Source organism: Nicrophorus vespilloides, unplaced genomic scaffold (assembly GCF_001412225.1).
Source record: "Nicrophorus vespilloides isolate i.1.1-1 unplaced genomic scaffold, Nicve_v1.0, whole genome shotgun sequence".
Classification (NCBI taxonomy): domain Eukaryota; kingdom Metazoa; phylum Arthropoda; class Insecta; order Coleoptera; family Silphidae; genus Nicrophorus; species Nicrophorus vespilloides.
This window is the reverse complement of record NW_017098740.1, coordinates 14488-31066: the sequence shown is the minus strand read 5'-3', so window position 1 is coordinate 31066 and position 16579 is coordinate 14488. Positions and strand designations below refer to the sequence as shown.

General features: G+C 32.9%; 1 protein-coding gene across 1 annotated transcript in view; it reads right to left on the bottom strand.

Annotated features, from left to right (window-relative positions):
• The window catches only part of LOC108563105, a 31933-nt gene extending 15354 nt beyond the window's left edge, over positions 1-16579 (bottom strand). The window contains exon 1 of the mRNA XM_017921684.1: positions 16502-16579. Coding sequence (XP_017777173.1) covers positions 16502-16538 — 37 coding nt within the window. The 5' untranslated portion in view covers positions 16539-16579. The remainder of the gene's footprint in view (positions 1-16501) is intronic.

Here is a 16579-nt window from a genome sequence, read left to right as displayed (position 1 = left end):
GTTTGACACATGTGGGCCGCATGCATCGCAGCTGGCGGCGGCGATCAACTGCATTCATAGGGGGAGGAGGCGCGCACGAGGTGGTAGCGTGGAGACGGGGCTGAGGAGGTTGGTCGGTAAACAACACCGGATTTCAAACGAGGCGGCGGCGGTGGCGGCGTTGGCGGCGGCAGCGCTGTAATGGAATAATATTCAGCTTCAGCGGCTTCGCCAACTGCAACTTAGTTTACGTGTCTCGGCCGCCCGCGAATCTTGCCTCAATTACTTTGAACACTAATTGTTTGCGCCTTCCACCACCCCAAATAAACCCATCCAAAACCCTACCGTCACCCATCACCCAAAATCCGAACGAAAACACAACCTAACCTAATCCGTAATTCATGCACTTTCCCTATTTGTTTTTCGCGTAATTCATCGTCGAAGGGTTGCAAACAAAAACGCAGTTGTTTGTATTTAATGGGGTGCACCCGACCCGACCAACGTCCATGGCACATATATATACATACATATCTGTGTATATATACTATATAGATGTATGTAGTATAGAGGTTTTCGGTTTGGGAGACGACCTTTTGGCAGAGACCCAGATAGGTCCGACCGATGCCGCCCATTACTTTCTGGTGGGCGATGCAGGAGGATGAGGAGGTTGAGGGGTCAGTTGGTTCGGTTCACTCTTTTCGTTTGTTTCGTTTCGCAAAATGCAGCGCGGCCTGTCCCCACTGAAATTCGGGAAAAGCCTTTTCCGATAGAAAACGGAAACAGATAAATTTTATGAAAAATATAATGAATGGAAATGGCTCGCAATTGTGGAGATTTTTGGTAAATTAACTTTCGCGTCCCGGAAAAGTGGGTCATCGGGAAATGCCGCAGCGAATCAAAAGACTCCCGCAATTGTCGAATAATGAGGAACAATTGCCGCCGTTACAGATATTCGCTGTTCATTATTATCTTTATTTATAGTTTCCTTATTCATTTTTCAAATTTTATACAATGTTTGATCTTCATCGCGCACAATAATTTACAGATTGAAATATTATATTTTTCCTTTTTTGGAAAAAACTTGATCTTGTGCAATAATTTATGACTTTACAGACATTCCCAATTATATATGTTTGTTTTCTCTTCTTTGTTTTTTCTTATGTTTTGCGATGCGAGCGCATTAATTTGCATAAGTTCATCCGTGGGGGGTGGGAGGACGAAAGTTCGTTTGTTTAATCGCGTGCGCGCCGCGCGGATTCAGACTTAAACGACTTAAAGACGAATTAAGATTGAGTTACGGACGGGATCCGATGCACGTATTAACCGCGAAAATTGTAGACCACCCACCGATTTCCTCCTCGCTTTTCCACATAATTCCAAATAGTTTTCCACATCATTCCTTCCTTTAACAATAGATTTATGGACATTGATTTTATACAATGCATTTTGTAATTACATTCATTCAATTATTTTATTCAAAACATGAAACATATTTATGATATTCAAAAAAAACTAACTAATATTACCCACATTTCTTATATGTCATTAAATTCAAACTATAAAATATTGTATTCATTTAACTATATAGTCTAAAAATTAAACATATTTATGAAATTGTAAAAGTTGTTAAATCTAAGATTTTGTTATCCAATATTAACTATATTTTAAATCTCATTAATATCGAACTACAAAAAAAATGAAAACAACATAACTAAGCAAAGGCCTTCAACAACAAGAAAAAAAATTGTAATACAGTTAAATGCCAATTATCCCGTGATTCAGGTAATCCGTGGTCGTGGTAATATTATTGTTTATTTATTTTATAAGCTCAACAATAACATTTTCTCTGCAAATCTGCCGTTTAGTAAATAATTTTAAAATGAATACAATAAAAAAATGCAGATTACCTTTTAAAATGATTAAAAATGTGTTTTTTGTATATCAATAGATAGATATTATGTTTATAAAAGCGATGTTTGAATTAACCGTGTTTTTCAATTATACGTGCTTTGACGTTCCCAAATTACCACGTACAATCGGCGATTTACTGTAACAATAAAATTTATGAAAATTCAAATATTATTCAATTTTGTCAGAAAAATAGTCAAATAAACATTTGTCAAATTGAACAATGATACATAAGAACGTGTCAGGTTCATAACAATATAGTTTTGGTTCGTTCTAACGTACTTTAATGTTCATATGAAGGTAAGAAAAACGTTAGATACATACGAATATTTTAGGTTTGTACAAATGTATTTTAGATTCACAGGGTAACACAAGTCCATATACAGTTTTTAACAGTTGTTATAAGATAGTCACCACATGACTGAGAGAGAAAAAGATTTCGAATAATAATAGTGATAATGTAGGTATCTATAACTTTTGAATTAAAAACGCAAGAAATATTTCTTCAATTATTCACGTTAATTAATTTATATTTTGTATTACAATGATTTACAATAGTTGCGTCCATGGATGCAATACTATAAATTACCACAAAATATTGATGGGAAAATTTCCGTCGGTTGATGAACACATCACTGAAAAAACAGGACAATTATGATTTTCTAATGTTAATGTTAAATACAGTTCAAGTAGGAGCAGAACGAATTAATTATGATATAGAATTTATTAATTTGGCTTACTGAAAATCTGAAACTATAGAAGAAGCTTAGATATACCAGGAATTAGGAAATTTGTAGGATCAAGAAAATCTATGAAAGCGGAGTTTTGCATTAGCAATATATGAACATATTTTATGTTAATAAATTCGAATTTAAGTTACACACAAACATATTTTAAGTTTATACTAACGTACACTAAAATTCATACTAATATACTTTATGTTCATACTAACGTACTTTAGTTGCATAGGGAAGTATTTAATGTTCATAACGATTTGAGTTCATATGAACTTTTCCATTTTTATCATTAGACTCAAAAGACTATCAACACAGCTCTACTATACTATATATTAAAATTTTGTAATATTATTTTTTCCAAATTTCTTTATTTTTTTTTAATTTGTTTGTTTGTGGATAGAAGGCGATGATCGGTCGTGATAAACGGTTAAGTCGTTATAGAAGCGGGAGGGACGAAATTGGAATAAAACGATTTAGGTGGAGCCACTTTCGGGAAGTTTAATATACGTCTGTTGGAAAATAAATTTCCCTCTCGTTACGTGTCCGCTGTCGCTGTTCGGGGACGTCGGACGGGCGGGCTCAGGTTCTATAAAAAAAAAACATCCGTCGTTTTACTTTTTTTTATGTAGAACTTTTATGCGCGTTGGGCCATTAAAGAATCAAGTTTAGATGAATGTGGGTCGCTAGTGGTGGTGGTGACTTTTTTTTAACTAAATTTCAGCCGCCGCGTGTTTGTACGTGCCGCCACCGCACATTTACGGTATTTTTTTTTGTTCGTGGCTTACTAAATTCTCTCGTATGCTCATATATATATGTTGCGTATGTGTGTGTGTATTTTGAGGGTAGGTGGCGTCGCGACGCGCTCGACTGACGGCTTTACGACTGCATGATTGTTCCATTTCCGGTGTGTACGGGGACAAAAGTCGTAAACCGCCCTCTGTCGGAAGACTGAAAGGAATTACGTTCTCAATCTATTTCCTATTATAAAAATAAAGTAACAAAACTAAATCAAACTTAAGAAGAAAGTTTCTAGCACAAATTACGAAATGACGATACATTAGTATTTTGTTAGTATTTTCAAAGAATTAAACTTACTTTAATATATTTATTATGTTCAGAAATTACGTAGTTTCTTCTTACGAATAAAAATAAATATAAAAATGAAATACTTATATGATTTTAGCCCAATTTATATTTGAATGTCTCGGAAAATTTCGGTTGTCGAACAAAATTAGTTCTTGAATATAATTCAAATTTATTCCAAGTAAGAATTAATGTAAAATATTATATCCGTTCTAGAGACACAGAACACTTTGTCAGCGTAGGAAGTCTCTGGGCACTACTTCCTTTTTGCTTTTCTTTCTGCTCTTAATGAGAGAGCACGCATTTCTTAAGAGTCTACCTTGATGGCCAAATCCCGTCTCTCTTGGAGGACACAACCATCTTCACTCACGGCTGAATCTCGACTCCCCTGAAGAAACTCAAATTGTCTGTAGGGGAGTAGTTTGTAAGTTTTACAAGGTTACAGCTTATTTAAATAGTAATTATTGTATTAAATCGCATTAACCTAAAGTAAGTTTATTTGTCCACAAAATGCGAACTTCAAATACATTAGTATTAGAGATCTCTAATTACCGGTATAGAAACCCACGTGTGCCTTCTTTGTATTGAATGTAGATTTTTTTAATTAAGGTACTCCAAATGTCTCAAATTACTGAACTGATTACTTTCTATAAAATGATAGTGAGCTGTAACTCTGTACACATCGTTCCTTCTCTCAGATGTAATACAATGTGAGATGAGAATGTCTCAATAATATGGAATCTAAATATTCATGAAGGACCTAAGACAACTAAAAGTTCAATTATCAACTTCTATTATAACTAGAACTTCTATTACATGTATACGGTTATCAGAAATAGAATGATGAAAATCGGGAATTACACTGAATTATATCCAACTTCTAATAGTAAAATCCATTTATTCTTCAAGGACAATATGAACGAAAATTCGAACAAGTCTGATAAAAGACACTATATATAATTTGACTTCTGTTTTCACAGTTTAATTGTCAGAAAAATCTCTATATTTATGTTTTGTCAAACTAAGGATTGACTATTTGCTGGATGTAAACTACTGTTAAATACTGCTACAATTTTCATCTTGCGGTATTAGTGATTACTGAAAATTTTATTGTCAGTTATGTTGTTTCAACGTCTTCTGATAATTCTTTAACTCTTCAGTTTTAGTAGTATATTCTGTTAAAATTTACCAATACGTATACATAAGATACTGCGTCTATATAATAGGTTGGTACACCTGACAGATATTAGAGTGTTATGTGACGTTTTATTTTATTTGTCCACTTCTGTCCATAAAACTTAATTATGTTGGATATTTTGTTTGGAACTCTGCATGAAATGGTGATAGATGGTGTCTTAATAATAATTGGTTCTGTCTCTGTATTGTATTGCCTCCTTCTCTCTCTCTCTCTTTTTGGTTCACGCTTATTGCGAATGCGCTCCCGCATAATTCGCTCGTAGAATATAATTATTAAAGTGGAACTGAGACTCCTAAATATCATCGTATCGCATTAGCATCGGACATAAAGGAAGGGAAACATGCCAAGCCGTCGCAGAATTGATCACCTGGTCACATGAATTTTTCATCAGAGGCAACCCACCGAACGCCAACAATTTCTATCACGGGCAAATGCACAATTTGTGCATTGTGTCGGCGCCGGCATTTATCGGATCACGGTCGAATTCAAAATAATAAAACAAACACAAACTGAAAAATAAAAGAGACAAAACAAATAATAAAAGTTGTGTGTTTATGTTCGGCTTTGGCTGTGCTTGCGGTTCAGATTGTGGAATCGGAGGAGGCGGTGGCGGAAACGGCTCAATTTAACACTCTTCGCTCGCTCTCATCTCTAGGGTTGTGTCTGATTTCTCTTTTATTTCTGCTTTTTCTTTCCTTTTTCCTCTCCCTTCTATTTGTGTCTCGCGAGAATTAAGCCGGAACCGAGAAATGCTCGCACTCGTATGTAATTTGGAGGCCGCCCCCGCCGTCCACTCAGCATATCTCAGCCAGACTTTCATCCCTCGAGCCGCCTCCCTGAATATCTCCGATGCAGGTCGCGTGCCGTGTGCAACTTTAAACGAGGACGAGAAGAACCGAACGAGACGAGAAGAAGCGAGACAGAAGGAAAAAAGTAAAGTGAATAAATACAACAGGAAAAGGGGAAGAAAAAATATGCAGCGGAGGGAAAGAAAGAAACGGCCCGACTGGAAACAATTTCCTTCTCTTTTTTTATTGTTTCTGTTGTCTTTCCCCGGAAAAGTCCGCTCGACGAGGAGGATGGGAGAAGTGGAGGGACTAAAAAAATGCCCGAGAGAAATGTTGATGTGAAGCACAGCAAGAAGGGAATGTAAAGGGAAATCATATTTAGAGATGCTTCGGCGAAGCGGAAAAGTGTCTCGAAACTACCTTCACTTTCGTCCGCATCCTGTCGACCGACAACAAAATAACATAATAGATTTGATTTGTCCTTTAAACAATATTCACAAAAAGTACAAAGTTTCAACACATTGAATTGGAACAACATTTTACCAACTTTTAAACATGGAAACATTTCACTATCTCACAGATTCCAACAAAACTGAAAATATTGAGAATAAAATTGTACCAACATTCATATATCAAAACTTAGTTGACGTTTTTTAAGAGATACTAAAGTAAAACATTGAATTGGAATATATAATATCGAATCTGATTTCACTTCTTACCAAAAAATAAGAATAAAAACAAATAAATTTCGATAATATTTTAAATATCAAAACTAATTTAACTTTTTAAGTTAACAGTTAACCAATTGTCAAATATAAAAATGTAATTCTTTGAACAGATACCGACAAAAATAAAAATAAAAACAAGTAAAATTTTAATTAGATTTTACCAATTGTCAAATATCGAAACCAACAAAAATCAAATTTACTACACGTATATTTGACATATTTATTTTTATGTCATATAATTTAATTCACAATCTGTTCTTCAATTTGAAAATTGAGTAAATTTAAGATCGCAGTTGACAATAGATGGATAATCTTTCCCGGTGGATAGTTACCATTATGATGATTTGAACATTCATAATTACTTAAATCTATATACTAAATCTAGTTGTTTGCAACGGATCAGCATGTTTGTGGTTTCACTGTTGTCGAGTAGGCCAATAGCCAGAACACTATTATGTGACTGCAGTCCATCTTGGTATTATTATGTCTTACATTTTTGTAGCTTATCTAAATTTTCCGGCAGATATTCTGATGCTATTGCTGGATTCTCATCTGATGCCAATATTGCTGTGTCATCAGCGACATAACATTTAACCAACTATTAATTATCAAAACTGTTTTCAATGTTTCAAAAATTAGAATAAAAGCAAGTCAAATTTCAAATAATTTTTAAATATGGAAATTTATATCATTTTTGAACAGATATCAACAAAAAATAAAATTCAAAACACATAGATTTGTAATAACATTTTACCAACTTTCTAATAGAAAAACTTAATCACTTATTAATACATTCTACCCAAAATAGAACTAAATTATATATACCTTATTTTTTCGGAAGTTTTTTATTGAATTACTTAGTTATCTGTATGCACGTTAACCAATGTTGTTTTGTGGTCAAATTGTACGCACGTTCAATAATTAAATTTAAATTATCAGTAAGTCTGTTATAGATAGAGTCTGGGGCCCTTTCGAGAGGGAACTAAGTGTACAAAAAAAACATGTCTATGTGCACTAATTGCATAAACATCTAAGGCTCTCTTTTAATTTGAAACTTTAAATCTTTTGCTAAAGTGTGTTTAGGAGGGTAAATAATTATTATTGTATTATTAAAGGGTTGGTAGACATGGATTTTGTCGCGGTTTGTCTAGGAACGCGCTCGGACCATTCGGCAGTGTTTATGGGGTTGTAATGTAGGAGGGAAGCTCCTTAAGGACCAAAACAGTTGCCAAGACAATAATGAAATCCTTGCCGCCGTCCCTCCTCCATCTCCTTCCACCCTCACTATTCCATCCTCCCATCCACAGGATAAATGTAAATTAGCCGAAATAAATTCCGGACCGAATTTAATATTTTCCCCTATTGCAGCTGCGAGCTTGCAACCACACTTGCAAATAAAAAAAATACTAAAAAGAGTGTGTGTGAGAGAGAGAAGTATTTGATTGTGATGCGAGTGAAAGAGAGAGAATGAAAAAAGCGCAGCTCGCTTAATTTTTATCGCTTATCAAATAAACCGTTTACACTTTGTGCTCGAGGCTCGTAAAACACCGAGCACAAAACGGGTTGACACACATGCAGCAACACAAAAAAAATCCCCCGTTCTCCAAAACCCATCCCTCTAACCGCACACCCCGCCACATTATTTTCGGAGCGCGTTTAATTCGAACTTTATTGCTCTCTATATGTGCGTTTATTTATTTTTTAATCTTTCGAAATTGAAAAATTCAAAAGCGACGATCCTTCATATCAACCTCATAAAAGTATATTGAATTTCATACAAAGGTTGGAGTTTCCTCTTCCGCTACATTATTTTACCACCAATCTTTCAATATACCATCAACAATGAATCGCCGTTCTAAAAAAATCATCTTATTTAGGTTAATTGCATTTAGGGCCGTCTTATCCATTAGGTACAGTGCGTAGGACCGACGAGGAGTCTCTACTTATATTTATTTAATAGTATTCCACGACAACCTAAATGCGCTTCTTTTATGTTTTCATCATTATAAATCTAGGGTAAAAGTAAATCAAAATAAATCGCTTTTCAGTCTCCAATCATCCGACATTGTAAGGTACAAATATAAGCTTTTAATACTCCATCTTCATTGTTGTTTATGTACTAATTCCGTTTAGTTTACTATCATGTTATTATTTTAAATATTTATAGAGTTATCATCTTTACGAGTTTGTGTGAAAAGTAAATTCGCTTGTTTATTTTTTTTTTTTGCATCCTAAATTTCAATATTAGATCTGTTTGAAAACGCCATCTTCATTATTTTTGTATATTAATTACTTTACCAGTTATATATATTTTTAAATATTGGTAACATTTTTGGTTAAACGTCTTCATTGTTTCATGTATACTAATTGTCATTACTTCACCACAATATTATATAATTTTTATATATTGGTAACGTTGTAATCTTTAGGAGGACTCTGAAATATAAGTAAATCAAAGCAATTCAAGTTTTTGTTTAGAAAGGCCATATTCATTATTACTTATGTTCTTATTATTGCGTTTGTTGTACCAAAGTCTTATTTTTTTATATTATTGGAAACGTTATAATCTTTACTACTTTGAAATAATTGTAAATCAAAACAAGTCTCCTTTAACTTTACCACTTATTTTACATATATTTATAAAATATTGTTAATATTATAGTTATTAATTGTCGGAAATAAAAGCAATTTTCTGTTTTTCTGAATCACCATCTTCATTGTAACTTGTATACTAATTGAATTCTTATATACAGTAGAACCAGTTTTTATGCGGTCATTTTTTATGCGTTTTTTTATGCGATATATGAAATTCCATTTGGCGTTGGCATCATTGTAATGTCTTCTATCAATGTGCATATATGCAGCTCAAACGATTCTGTTAGTCGATTTCGAACCAATTCATCACAATAAGATGACGTTTTGGATTAACACGAATAGCAGTGAATTATGTATGTGCATTTTGAACATTTTTCCATATGTATAATGAGAAATTAAATGTTTTTAAAATGTTTCCATGTGTAATTTAATTATATATTTTGTTTGTATGCAATTTCTCATGTGTATCGTAAATCTTTGACGTATTTTTTAAGTGTGATTTTTTAATTTATTTATTATCTGTAATGTATTATATAATGTATAATGTATTTGTTATATGTAAGAATTTATGAAAATTTCGATTTTTTTTTGTGCGATTTCTTTGTATCTACCGTACAAAAATAGATTCTACTGTATTTTCTTTATTATTAGTCTCGTTATAATCTTTACAAGTCTAAATTAAAAATAAACATTGGAAACACAAGCCTGAAATAAAATTAAATCAAAGCAAATCTCTTGTTAACTGCAACACCATCTTCTTGTGTACTAATTTCCTTTGTTTTACCACAGTCTTATTTTTATATTATTGGGAACGTTATAATCTTTACTGCTTTGAAATAATTGTAAATCAAAACATGTCTCATTTTTTTAGAAACGCCATCAAAGTGACTTCTGCATTAATTACTTTCTTCTTCATTATATTTTTTACAAGTCTGAAATAAAATTAAATCAAAGCAATTCTCTTTTTTTCTGATACGTCATCTTCATTGTAATAAATGCATTTGCTTCACCAACTTCTTCTTCATATTTTTTTTTAAATATTAGTAGAGTTGTAATCTTCACGAGTCAGAAATAAAAGTAAATCAAACCGAATTTCCTTTTTTTTCCTTTCGCGTCACGTAAAACATCCGTTTATTATTATCACGAACTGCGCAACCGGATTACGCGATCATCGGCGATTTGCATATTCACAATTTTCGGTGTTCCCGTAAATAAAGCAAGTGGGGACACCCTTAATATTTTTTATTGTTATTATTATTGTGGCGAATCCTCAAAGGCGGCGGCGGTGGCCGCGCGGCGCCCATAAATAATTTAAGTACTGCGAATTCCTCCGCCCATCCACGTTTCATATTGTAATATTTACATTTTCGCGATATGCCCTTTTGTCAACGGGGGACGCATGGTATATTTATATATTTTGCTTTAACGTGAAGCAGAGGAAGAAGAAAAAAGAAAACGATTTCATGCACGGAAGAAAGCTGGAATCGTTTTTTGGGTTGGAAGGGAGGGAATTGAAAAGTGTGCCCGAAATATAGATTAAGATCATCTCATCTCCCACCTGAGAAACAAAACGAACGAAAGGGAATTCCTTCGGTTCTTCCTTCACGCACGCAAAATAATCGCGCACACACACACAGACAAAATAAAAACAAAAGCAATTCCCTCCCTCAATCTCAGTGTGCGTCGCAAATCCATTATTCCCCTTTATTAAGTCATTTCTCCTGTTTAGTATATACTTTTCGTGCACTTTCTTTCCCTTTATTGTCTCTCCCTCTTTATATATAGAGACATTTTTTTTTGTCTTATTCGTTACTTTTTTTGTCTGTAATTTATTTCTTTTCTTTCTCCTCTGTTAAGCAGACCAACTCCCTTCTTGTCTTCGGTTATTTTCTTTCTCTGTCTCCTTCTATTTCGTATTTTTTTTCTCTCTTTTGGATGTGGTGGACTTGGCGTAAGGAAGGTTGGCACTTTTATGTAAATCGGTCACGTGTCATGAAATACCTAAATAACCGTCTTTTCAGTCAATTTCGGACGTTCCCTTGGGTTGTGGGGCCGGCGGCTATGCCAGCTTCGCCACCCTCCCACAGCCTACTCTTAAGCATTGGTCTCACGTAGTCGATGGGGGCAGAGAGAGCCAAAAACACAGACACAGACATTCACATCCACAAGAAGTGCTTACCTTCACACAAGCCCAAAGCACCGAAGCGAAAAGAAAATATCAATTAACAATCTAACCGGAGGCGGGAAAGGACTAGAAATCCTTAAATTACACTTCACCTTCCTCTCTAATTTCACCACATCTCTTGAGTATTTATTACGAATTATGTTTATTGCAGTATAAGAAGAAAATAATTACATAAAATGTTCCATAAATTATTATATTGGATAATTCAATAATAATATTTAATGCACTGTCTCCTGTAATTGAAAAACAATACATTTTCATTATATTTTTTGCATCTCTTGAATATTTACTAAGTTTACACACAAAAAAATAGAATTAAATGTTGGCATTTACATAAATTTTACTTATGATTTCTACTTTCAAATATTTCGTCGAACTCTTTGAAATTCAAAAAAAATCTCAATCAAAAAGCTTGAAAATCTAGAACCAATTTTTTTTCGTTAAAAGTGAGGAATTCCTTTAGGTTATAATAATGAACAACAGATGGTACTGCCGATATGAACATATATTTATTATACTTTAATTACTTACTATTATTTCTTATAGCAAAGTATTGATTATAATCAAATATTTAGTCAAAGATTAAGAATCCATTGATTAATAAAACTATTTGGTTAAATATAACGATTCTTCATATATTTGTGTCCAATAACTATTGTAATTTTCAAGTATACATAAATAAGTTTAATTCTCCTATGAAAAATTCAAACATTCATAAAAAATAGTAGTATAAAGTAATAATAATAATCTTAATTAGTCACAATTGTAATCAAAGGGCTATCGACCTAAATCTTTCGACCCTAATTATTATTGATGATGAGAAACGATTATATTTAAAGATGGTTACAACATGACGAGTTGTAATATTACTCAAAGTTTTAAACCTTTCAAAAAAAAATTGTATATTCAGTAAGAGTATATATGTACAATAGCTAACAATTACTGTACTACACTTGCATTTCAATTATTTTAATTAGTATTAAAAGCAAATCAATAAATAATTTAATTTAGCGCTATGAATTATTAACACTTTTAATATTTTTTAATTATTTCAATACTTTAAGTAAATTCAATCTTCCCATTTCTTTAGATCTCGAATTAGAAAAATGATCATCATTACGATTTTGTTGATTTTTAATTCTATTGGGTTGGCAACTAACTGATTGCTAATTTTGACACATTTGGTCGTAGCATATTCTTTTGTTTTGTCAACGTGTTCCTAACATATTGTATTTCTGCTGTTTGGACTTCCACTTTTAAATTAGTAAAAAAAAAAATGTATCGTTTAGTTTTGTTTTTATCCCAATTTAAAAATGGATTACGCATTTCAGACATATTTTATTGTATTATGAACGCAAGCACACAAGAAGTTAGGTACCATATATGAGAATGAAACCTTGAAAGAAAGGTAGTTGGTTTGTCAAATTACGTTCTTGTGATTTTTGACTGAAAAACTAATTATCTTTAAGTGAATGTCAAATAACTACTATAATACAACTAATTACATAAAACATATCAATGGTACTCAGTAGTTACGCCATCTCTTGGTTACGAATTATCTAAAAAAAATTAAAAAAAAAATATAAAATTTTAAATTTCTTTGCAATCATCGAATTGATAATGAAGGATAATCGCGTCTTCTGCGGACGAAACGAAATGTAAGTACCTAATTTATTGGATGGAAAGGGAATGCAGAGGCAATTAACGGGATTAATATTTCAAGTTAAATTCCTTCGCTCAATTGGAAATTTATTCCCAAGCATCTCAGGCAGTCGGTGTAAGTAAGTGGTAGTATTAGTTGAGTAGTCTTTCAGGAGTTTCAGTCGGGAGGACAAGAGACCCTGCAGGCGGCTTTGATTCTTGTGCCGCTGTTGTACGAAACGGGATGGCGGAGGGCGGTTGTAGGGCACAGCCAGGTTAATTTAGGTAAATTTGATTAGGGAATTGGCGAGCGAACGAGAGCGAGAGAGAAGGATCGAGAGGTATTTACTAAAACAGAGAGAGAGAGAACTGAATCGAAGTTGGTATGCCCTGGGGGGAATTTTAATTACGCCTCCCGTGCGCCCGGCAATAATAATGAGAGAGAGGGAGGAAGGGATGAGAAAACCGTGTAAAATGGAAAACTGCTAATGAGGTAGTTGTTGATGGTAATTAAACCGCCGGGAAAGATCGCAAAGGTGGCGCCACCTGTTCTCAAGCGCTCGCTCGAGCGGCATCCAATTTTGGTTTAGGTTGTTTTTGTTTTGTTTTGTTATTTTTTTTCGTTTGTTTGCGCAAATTGTTCTTCGATCATCTGGTTTGGTGTAATGGTCGAAACCATTAGTGGGTGGCCTTATCGATGGTGGCACAGGCGCTAATTATGTCCGGTCGGGCGGCTACAAATAGCGAACGACCATCCAGATCCGCCGGCAGTGAAAAATGACCGGATCGCTGATAATAATCGCACTTCTCCTCCTGCTGCAGACAACATCGGCCAGGGTAATCGAAACAATTACATTCAAAAACGAGATGCAGCATTAATGCGCTCTGTTCTCTTTTTTTTTTTGCAGTGGAATTTGTTTTTGGAAAAATTCGAAGCGTGTCCAGGCACACAGAACACGAATATTATCTACAAGGAATCTAATATCAGTTACCATGACAACGGTGATCTTTACATGGACCAGAACATCGTCGTCAGGCAAGACGTACATGATCCCATCGAGGTTGTCATAACATCAAAAAATATTATTACATTTTTTATAATGATTACATTCATTAGGTGGTTTGGAATATCGACAAATGCGCCAGCAAGGAGAAACTGGACACGTGCATGTCCTTCTACAAATTCAAATCATCCAGATACTGCAGGTTTGTGAAAGCTAAAAACGAAATCTGGTCAAGTTTCATCAATTGCATAACACCCGCCTGGCAATGTCCGCTATTAAAGGTAAATTTACATCTTAATCTGTTCTTCTTAATAATAGTTCGTTTTTTTTTAGGGTGAATATAAGGCAAGAAATTGCACATTCGATTTGTCACTATTTAGGCTGTTTCCGCTTCCTGGCAGCTACTGGCGATGTCAGATAACTTTGAATTCCCTCAACAAGCGCAAAACTATGAGGGCTTGTGTTACTATGGAAGGCGGCGTGAGAAAATAACTGTTCAAAACAACCAAATTGAAGTAACAAGAAAATAATTACATCAATTTGCAGCATAATATAAAAAAATAATGATACCAAAACTTACTACAATTTAGAATCCGCTGTTATCATTTTCTGTTAATTACCCATTTTCTCTTTTATTTTATATTTTAAGCATGAAATATTATTTATAATAAATACAAAAAAAATATCTTGTTTTATTTTCGTTCTGAAATTATGAATACGACATTTCTCATGTCAAGTTTAACTTTCCAAAATAAATCGCTTTTCAGTGTCCAATCTTCCGACATTGAAATGAATGAGGTTGGACCTTAAGTCAAGTCGATGGACAATGACAGTGGTAAGGATAGCAGCCGATTCACAGTCAAAGGAAGTAGTGGAATCGCAGAGCATCAATAAACTACTACAGTTAAGCTACAAGACGAAAAATATCAATCAGAGAAATATAATTTGTATTGTAGAGTAAATAAGTTCCAAACTCGTATTATGTAAAGTTTACTTAAGTCATATCAAGTTAAGTAACTTAAAATAAGTCAACTTATATTAAGTCATCTTAAATTAAGTACACTTAATATAAGCCATCTTATGTTAAGTATACTTAAATTAAGTCAACTTATAAGTATACTAATTAAGTCATCTTAAATTAAGTATACTTAATATAAGCCATCTTATGTTAAGTATACTTAAATTAAGTCAATTTAACTTTAAATTAAGTATACTTAATATAAGCCATCTTATGTTAAGTATACTTAAATTAAGTCATCTTAAATTAAGTATACTTAATTAAGCATCTTAGTTAAGTATACTTAAATTAAGTCAACTTATATTAAGTCTCTTAAATTAAGTACACTTAATATAAGCCATCTTATGTTAAGTATACTTAAATTAAGTCAACTTATATTAAGTCGTCTTAAATTAAGTATACATTAATATATAAGCCATCTTATGTTAAGTATAACTTAAATTAAGTCATTCTTAAATTAAGTATACGACATAAGTATATAAGCCATCTTATGTTAGGTATACTTAAATTAAGTCAACTTATCTTAAGTATACTGAAAATAAGTCAACTTATATTAAGTCATCTTAAATTAAGTATACGACATAAGTATATAAGCCATCTTATGTTAAGTATACTTAAATTAAGTCATTTTATGTGAAGTATACATTCATTAAGTCATTTTATATTAAGGGCGACTAATAATTTCGTGGGCGCCGGTTCGAATCCTGGTCAAGCTAGGCCCTTTGTGAGCCCTCTCGGTGTTTGCAGCAATAAGGCCATCGTTCATCACAGATGAACAGACAAATGAATGAGGTTCAGCATATGGACCTTCAGCCAAGTCGATGAACAATGATAATATTAAGGATAGCAGCAGATTCACAGTCAAAGTAAATAGTGGAATCGCAGAGCATCAATATACTACTGAAGTTAACCTACAAGACGACAGCCAACCAACAAATTAAGATCAAATCATCATAATTACCTACCTAATGTTAACCGCGATCTTAAATTTACTCAATGTTCACATTGATGAACAGATTGTGAATAAAAATTATACGACATAAAAACAATGTGACTGTTAATTTTTTTATTCCCATTTATTTTTACTTTTAAGTTTGTTTTTCTGTTACGAAACATTTTTTACCTCTTTCCGACATTCGACATTCTGCCATTGTTCGAATTATACCATATATTCTGTATGTTCATTTTAACCTTAACTTTAAGTTTAAGTTTAACTATTATAACATTTGATTATGATTTGCTTACTATTGAGATAAAAACAATATTAAATATTAAAAATAGTTCTTTTTTAAAAGATTACTACTTCTAAGAGATTCCACAGTCTTTTGATGAAATTTAAGATACCTAAATTAAAATTTACTATGAAATAATTTATAAATGACATTCAATTTCTTTTATATTTTATAATATAATTTTATAATATTCAAGACTTTAATGAGATTATAGCTTAATGAGTATAGAAGAAAATATAACAAAATCTATAAAGATATTGTTACAAATAAATTTCATTATATTTTTAACCGTCTATTCAAGATATTAATGAGATTTTAACATAATTACTTGAACAAAGCATAATTATAATTTGTTTACTATCCAAGAAAAATCTAAATGGTTTAGAAACAAATAATTAAACTTACCGATGTTCAAGTAATAGACGGTTGGTGAAGCCGCCATCGGCTGCCGTCTCTCACAAATTGTCCGTCAACATATCTGAA